The 8,125-nt window shown below is 56.9% G+C and overlaps 2 protein-coding genes across 2 annotated transcripts in view; both read left to right on the plus strand.

Moving 5' to 3' along the window:
* Positions 1–2,412: 2,412 nt before the first annotated feature.
* Positions 2,413–3,664, plus strand: CHGG_09408 (uncharacterized protein; the record flags this gene model as incomplete). The annotated part of the gene is made up of 3 exons (XM_001227334.1): positions 2,413–2,529; positions 2,629–2,739; positions 3,488–3,664. The coding sequence occupies 3 exons, from the start codon at positions 2,413–2,415 to the stop codon at positions 3,662–3,664; spliced, it is 405 nt and encodes a 134-aa protein (XP_001227335.1).
* Positions 3,665–7,698: 4,034 nt separating this feature from the next.
* CHGG_09409 (uncharacterized protein) overlaps positions 7,699–8,125 on the plus strand; it is a gene marked incomplete at both ends in the record, with an annotated part of 1,139 nt that continues 712 nt past the window's right edge. The window contains one exon of the mRNA XM_001227335.1: positions 7,699–8,097. Coding sequence (XP_001227336.1) covers positions 7,699–8,097 — 399 coding nt within the window. The remainder of the gene's footprint in view (positions 8,098–8,125) is intronic.

Genomic DNA, 8,125 nt, shown 5'->3' on the forward strand with positions numbered 1-8,125 from the left:
TGGATATTCAGCGCGAAAATCTCCTTCTCCGTCTTCTCAATCGTGGCGCGGCGGTTGGCCTCGGCGCGCCAACGGCGCAACTCAGAGCTCCATCTTCTCCACGCGCCCCCTCTTGGTCAACATCTGCTCGCAAGTGCCGGCACTGGCTTGGGCTCGAGGTAGGTGTTGAACACCAGCTTGAGCCCGCACGTCTCGCCCGTCCGGTACTCGCGCGTGCACTGCTGTCGGAAGTGGCCCCACTTCCACCAGCCGCAGGGCCAGATTAGTGTGTTCGAAGTAGCACATGGTTGGGTGGTGGTGTAACTGGGGGTTGTGATGTAGGTGAGAGTTCGTTTGTTTTCTCTTTTCTGTGTTTCGGTTCTTCTCTCTGTCTCGCCTTGTATTGCGTGCGTGTCTGTTGTTTTGTTTCACACTTTTGTTGGTTTGGTTTCTTATTTCTGTCAAGATTTGTTGCTTCCCGTGGCTGTCCCCGTCCAGGGGATGTTGTGTCGTAGCCCGCGGAATTATGGTTCGATGCTCAGGGGTTCTGGCCTCGACGGCCCTGTCGGCTCGATCGTGGCTTGCTTTCGCCTTCCCCGTAGAGAACGCGCACGACGAAAAGCGTCGGATGATTGTTCGAGATGCTGGCCCCGCGTCTAACCGAATCGGAACGAAGCAATGTACTGGTCAGCTTGGTGTTCTTTCCCCCCTTGCTCAATGGCATGCTTTCAACCCCAGGGCGCCCGCTTGCCATTGGGGTGTCACAACGGCGTGGTTGCCTGGTGCTGAACAAAAGCCCTTGACTCACCTCGTGGGAGGCCTTGTTGGCAGCTGGTGATGGAGTAGACACTGGCGCTCCAGGGACGCGGTTTGATAATCGGAGAGGTTGACGTCTCTCGGTGACCTTAACAGGTATGAATGTCGTCCTTTATGTCTTATGTCGTTGTTGATTTGCCGCCGCTGGGCTGTGGTGATTCTGCCGTGAGGCGAATGTTTTGTATCGATGCAATGATGTCGCCGTCTTGGTGTCGAGGTCAGTGGTGTGGTGGAGCTCTTCCGTGTTGGACCTCGAGGGTCTGGGACAGATCTTATACTCGGCACGTCGTCGTCCCCGTCGACTCCCCAAAGGGGTGAAAGTGTTTGACTTTTGGCAGCTGTCCATGTACCAAGCGGTGTCAAGGATAGATGGTGAGAAGAAACGGTCGGCCAAGAAGAAGATGTTCCCGTCCACGGAAGCCGAGCTGGTATGTACTGTACAATTCCTTCTCCTACCCCCTGGGCCCCTCCCGGTATGATGTATCCTCCGCCCCCCCCCCCAGTCCGCCCATCGTCAATCACGCTTCCGATCACACGTCGAGCAAAAGGTGTGCGGCGTGCCTGCCCGTCAGCCACAGGGAAACATGCGCGATGGCACCCTTGCCCGGCAAATTACCCCGTTGTCCTGGGCCCCACCCAGGTCTGCTCTGGGTGGACGGCCGCCATAGGAGCCACGTTGTTCGTGGCCTCATTAGCCAGGGGTCGAGCACACACACAGGCGCGGGCTTGTCCACCGCGCCATAAATTCATACATACAGACCCATTTGTAGGTACCACTCCACATTAATACACGCTTGGTTTGAGACAGGGCTGCGTGGGTACCGAGGTGGTCAAATCAGGAACCGACTGCCCATTGATATCGAAGGGGGCAAACTTATCGTATGTACCGCATCACACCTCCCTCCCCCCCCGTTCGGCATCGTCAAGCCCCCTGCCATTGGGCCGAGGTCTGGGATGCTAGCCGTGTCGGGTGTCCGTCTTGCATATTCTACTCAACAAATTCTTTCTTTCTTGCCCGTTTTGTGCCGGTCTTCCTGCATACACGCACAGCGCGTCTTCGCCCTAGTAGCAGGCCCGCCTTGTCGCGACCCGTGGCGGCCAGGACAGATCAGAGCCCAATGAGCGCAGGGGGGGTTTGGCTTGTTCGTATCTATTGGTACCGTTCGGTCCCTTTTTGGCTACCAGCCTACCCCGCCGTCTAACAGCAGAAACCTTCGCCTTGTGGACCACCGACAGAGGATCTACCCGTTCAAACCTTGCGCAGGTGCTGCCCCGGCTAGGCCCCTTCCGGGTCGGCCCACATGGCAACATCTGTTCGGCTAGGCTGGGTCAAGGTGGCCGCGACCTGGGCCGGAGAGGGGCAGGGGGGGGGGAGGGGGTGTCTCATCGGGGACCAGGGGAGCGGCCGCCACCAAACAAGAAACAGAGAGATTATCTTTTTTGGGCCTATATTCCTGTAGGGCCGAAGTGCTGAGGTACTGTGTAAATAGGTGGTGTGGATCGTCTGCTTGGTTCCCCGTCCAATACCCCCCCTTGATTGCCAAGTTAGGTGTAAATCAAATAGTCTCTTGGCATTATCGGCTTCAACGACCACGGCCCTCCCGCTCGCACGGAACAATGCCTGTAACGATGGATTACTTATACATGCTCCCCGCAAGGATTCCAGCAATCAACATGACTCTGTCAAGCGAAGTAGCCATGCCTCGGCTCGCCTCGCTACAGCTGGCGATGCTCGTAAGTAGGCATACCACTACGGGATCTGACTCTGCCACACGGGTCCGGCCGCCCGTTTTTCGGACTCGGTCGTGATTGGATTCCCGCATTCTGCTGCAGACCGGATCGACAGGCAGAAGCCACTCGGAAGTGTGCCTGGTAACACTGGAGTGGTGGTGGCGGCCGGGTGCAGTCGAGCCCGCATCCCGATTCTGTCATTATACTGCTCATGTAAGCAAGGGCGGCTGGCTTCGGCTGCTGCCAAAAGCGGTCTCATCATGCTTCCACTTCGTTAGAAAGGGGAGTTGTTGTCTGATCTCGATCATGGGTATTAAGCGGCTGAAGGTTGATGTTGCCGTACTGCCCCCGCCGGCAAGCCAAGCTGTTTCCGCAAGAGCCCAAGTATACCGACTGAGTGTGAACCCCCACAATCTTTCTGTCCTTAGAGCCCGACGGACGGATTGACCAACTGGATTGGCTGCTTTGGACACCCTAAGGCACGTCGGTTGCAACCATGCTCCGCTTCCACGGGCAGAATGACACAAACCAGCGGCCGTTGAGCAGGGTCCGGTCGCAGGAACTTCCTCTCACATGAACTGCTCCCCATTTTTCAAGGCTCGGGCCCCCGCTCACACGGCCGCCGACTCATGGTGCGGGTTCGCTTCTCTAGTTAGCGACTCCAGGATGAACTCCACACGACCTGTTCGCCTCAACGGGAGGTTCATGGGCGGGATAAGTGACGTGGCGGCTCATGAGTAGCCAGTCCTTGTCCCGGCCAATGTTCGAATTCATTCCTCTGTGGTCTCTAACCGGCATAGTCCCACGGATTGTCGGGCTGGTTTCGGACAGGGTAGCACGCCGTGGGTAGTCCCAGTGACTTTCTAGAACGCCCTCTGACATTCCATGCGTGTAGCGAAACCCGCTTGTACCGACCGTCCAGGGTACTTCAGATTAGGCTGACTGGGACATGGGTCGGCAGGAAACAAAGGGAAACACATCGCCACCTGTCGAGTGGGTGCCCGCTAGACGGACCCCCTGCGCGGTGCTGGCTACGGGGACAGGCCGCGATCGCCGACGCACCCGATGCACGGCCAGGTGTAGATCGGACTCTTGCGTGCGGCTGGGCCGCAGTGGAGGAGGCCAGAGGCAGGCATGAAGTGCGAGAGACAAATGCGCAAGTCATTTGTGCCGTCACTTGACTTGACTCTCTCTGAGCTGTTATTGTCGTTTGTGGCTTGAATGGACGAAAAGGGACAGCGACGGCCCGGTTTGGTTGACTGGCCAGCTCATCGGACGATCCACCATGGGGGCGGTGACTTACACCTCATCTTGCTTCCTGTGGGGTGATGAAAGCGGGATGACCACAAATGGGACGGTAAGGCCGTTTTGCTGGCAGACCGGGTCGGGCAATAGCCGGTTCAACTTCCGGGCGTGCCGGCATTGCTCGCCCTCCCTTCCCGTCGAAAGGCAAGACAAACTAGTAGGGGGGGGGCCCGTGAAAGCGGCCCCGGCGAGACGAAACTGACTGTGTTGTCGCCGGTTTCGTTTTAGCGACGCTGGCATGCGGCCAGAGTTTGAATGAGGCTGAAACCCCGGGGCTGTTTTCCTTGAATACGGAAATCGGAGTAGATGCCGAAGACGTGAGGTAGAGAGGCTGTGTTGCAGCAGCTTGCGGCACAGGTCTGAAATCTGGAAACGGAAGGAAACAATGAGGGGCGCGATGAATCAATCATGTTGCCGCGACCCCGTAGGCGGCCGGGTGGAGCAAGAGTAAGAGACGCAGGGGTCAATGTAAACATGGCCTCGAGACCGGCCGGGTATTCTTGAGAGGCCTTACGGAGCTCAGCCACCCTTGCCTAGTTCCACAGCGAATTCGAACGGTGAGAATCTGTCGACCCACGTCTTCATTTCAATAGTATGATCTTGAATGTCCAAAGACGGGAGCGGCCCGTTCCCCTCGGGGAGTCGGGTGAATGATGCCTACTACTTGTTTTGGCAATTCTTTTGTCCTGTTCTCTCGGGAGGACGTTCCATACGCTGGTGTGCTGGCCAAGATTTGTCATTGGAGCGTGGTACATGTACTGGCCTCCAGAAATAAAGCCTATGTATGCCAACCTGCGCGGCGTTGCTGAGCTATCATAGACTTGGCCCGGTTTAGTGTTGGACTGGCGAGGTGTGCTCCAGCTGACATCGTCGGGTGGGGCGGGGGAATAGCGAGTTCTCGGCAAGAACTGGATGGTCGAGTCGCGGACATGCCACAAACACTATTGAAGAGGTATTTCTTGAACTGTGATGGCATTTCTCGGGCATTGACGGTGAGGACCTAAAACCGTTGACCCTGTTGACCCTGTTGACCCTGTTGACCCTGTTGACCCTGTTGACCCTGTTGACCCTGTTGACCCTGTTGACCCTGTTGACCCTGTTGACCCTGTTGACCCTGTTTGGACTTAAACACCAAGGTGAATCGGGCTACAGTCGATGGTCAATGCACGTATGACGTTGATATTGAAGGACAGGGGAGGCGGATTTAGCTCGAGGCGGCGGGCTGAAGCGATCGACTCAGCGTTCAAAGACAGGGGTGCTACAGGGCCCCCCGCGGGAATGCGGGTGCGGAAAGGTGTGTTTGGGGAACAGCCTCAAGGGGAGACGATAGACGTCTCTATTGGCCGGCCCAGACTTGAGGGAGGGCGGGCCACAGGAGGGCCGCAACCCGAGCCCGCGGCGGTTGTCAATACATGTCCCGCAAACACCGAGCGAGGCTGCGGAATCCGCGTTTCCCCAAGCTACTCGTCGCGCTCAAGGGAAAGCCTTTCCTGCCGCCGCGCGAGGCTTCTGTTGATTGAAGGAGGACTCGCGGCGCAGTATCCGTAACCCCTGCCGGCAACCCTCCCACAATAGCCGGGCGTGTGAGCCGGCTGCTTGCGTCGGACCGCGGGAGATATCCGCGTCGAGCACAACTCAGCAAGTACCGATTTGCCAGGGTCGACAGGCGGATTCCGCACAACCAAACCCTAAACCTACACCGATTTTGTTCGTTGTCGCGAGCCCGATGGCGCTAGCACCGGGCCATTCATCGGGCTTCAGGCTGGTGTTCTCCGGTTCAGTCCGCCCGCCATTTCCCCTTCTGGAACAGGCAACGCTGAGGGTGACAAGGAGGTTGTGGCCGCATTGTTCGAGGCCAACCCCGCCGATCCAACGTCACACGTCAGTGGCCGTGATCAAGCCGAACTTGGAGAAAGGTGATCGTGTTCATGGCGAAAAGCGGGCGTGTTCGAGGACGTGGGGAGATGTGGGGAGACCATTAGTGGTGATGTCAGGCATCAACTGATCGAGGTCACAGTACTTGAGGGTCGATAAGCGATGTATTCGAACCTGTTGGCGTTATTTTTTATTTATTTATTCTTTTTTTGTTAACAGGAAAATGCAGGTGATAACGAGCTAACGGGAGGTGAGATGTGACGAACCCAAATTGACGAGACCCAGCAGAGGTAAAGCCCGCAGGAGATGCGCATGGCAGCGACCAGCAGCACAGCAGCACAGTAACTCCACACCAAACCCACGCTGTGGATCTGCTGCGACAGCGCAGGCGTGCAGCAAACCCCTGCAGGTCGCCCTGGCAGTGATGTTCGCAATGCGGTTCCTCCCTACGTACACCAGACGCACACCATTCGCAGTTTCGACCGAATGCGGAAGTCCAGTGGGGCATTACCCGCGAGAAGCGTTTTTTTCTGATTCGCTGAGAGGACCTTGTCAGGGAGCGTTTGTCTGGAACTTTGAGGCTTGGGGAACCGGCCGGGTTATCCGAGTGGCTTCCTGGAAATGCCGAGCTACAAACTGGAAAAAGATTTAGATTTTGCATTTGCGGAGCATCATAACCACCGATTGCTCTCTCCTCCTTACAATGGGCTCTTGTCGTTCGCAAGGAGCACTGGCTGTTTGCTGTTGCTGGCTCTGAGCCGCGAGGGCAGGCAAGGCACCAGCCTTGTGTGAAGACCCGCCTTCCGCTTTGGGACGAGCCCACACGCTTGCACCGTGCGTGTCCGGACTGTAGCCAGGTACTCTGCTCTACGAAAGCAAGGGACGACCTAAGAAACGACTGAACTGGTGTGATATCTGAATTTCAGTCTGGTTCAGATGACGTGGCTCCGAATCAACGGTTGTAATTTTGTACAAAGTAGCTTAATAACTTCACAACATGGTTAGAATGCGAGAGTGGTTGCGGAAGCTGCACGAGCTTCACACTGTCCTGAGACACTCGACGGCAAGGGTCGGCTGTCGTGCCTGCCGCTGAATTAGGTGCTCTCGTCTCATACTTGCCCCTTGCATTGCGGTCACTTGCGTAATCCTGTGCTTCGCACCTGCGACCGTGACACTACCACGAGCTGCTGCCTTTGCGGTTGCGTGTGCTTGAGTTGTGGCCGATGTCATCTGCGACGAGCATTGGCAGTCTTGAAAAATGATCGTGAAAGGTCCCTACCTTTCAGGTTCGGTTTACAATACCAATCCGTTCTCTGTTCTTGAATTCACTTCGGACTCGAAGCTCCCGTCTTGACATTGCGATTGTTCAAGTCCGCACGGAACAATTCCGCCGGTCTCGTTGTCGACAAACCCATCGGCTCGCTGTTCCTACCCTTCACGGTCCATAAGTTTCCGATCCTGCGGCAGTACTGCGAGCACACACATGATCTGATAGACAACTCAACTCCGGATTACGAGGTACCACTTGCGGCAACCCTCTATGTACTTCAGCCTGGCTTTCCACCCCCAGCCACCGTCTTGCTGAGTTTTCATTGTGCGGCCAAATCGGCGGCCACCCCTCCGGGTTTCTTGCTTGACGCGATCCTGTTTAGCCGCGCCGAGAATCCCCCCTCGGGACTGTTGTACGCGCTCTACGCGCTGGCCGGCAGAGGAGCGTGAGACATCCGCCCGAATCGGAAACAATTTCTGCAGTTGGCGACTTTGCAAGGCTAGACGGGCGGCAACGCGACAGGAAACCGCGGGGCAATCTGAGCCTGTAACCTGACGTGACTTACACTCGGCTTGCCTCGTTCGTTCGGCGGCCGACAGTGAAAGTAACAACTCAGACGGGCACACCTCACTCGTTGCCAGGTCATCAGGGAACTTGGAGAAGCAAAAGCAAGTCGCCGTTTTTAGAAAGATCGTGGCATCCCTGGCCGGGTTTCGCTCACGATGGCGTCACCACCCATGCGAGCCGGGCAACAACAGGGCCAGCACGTCCTAGATCTCCAGGATATGGACGGAGGAGGCGCGGATCTAGACTCTACGGTTGGCATCCAGCTCATCGCCAAGGCCAGGAGGCTTTCGATCGCCTCGGGACCCAGGTGCGAAGTGGAGGTCTTCGCGGGCCCGGCGGACAGCGATCGCCCACTAGCTTCGAAAACACCAGCATGTTCTTCAAATGCCAATGCCCAACCATATGCAGCCACGCTGGGGGAGTGGCGAGAAGACTCTACCCCCGCGATCACAGCGACGGGAGCTCTGGTGACGGTGACAACTGCTCCATTCTCTTCGATGATACCGACTTGTGCTGGAGCTGGGGTTGTCGATGGGGATGTGAACGTTGCTGGCGTGAGTGTAGTCGTACCGACGCGAAACT

This window comes from Chaetomium globosum, genomic scaffold, assembly GCF_000143365.1.
Source record: "Chaetomium globosum CBS 148.51 scaffold_6 genomic scaffold, whole genome shotgun sequence".
NCBI lineage: Eukaryota > Fungi > Ascomycota > Sordariomycetes > Sordariales > Chaetomiaceae > Chaetomium > Chaetomium globosum.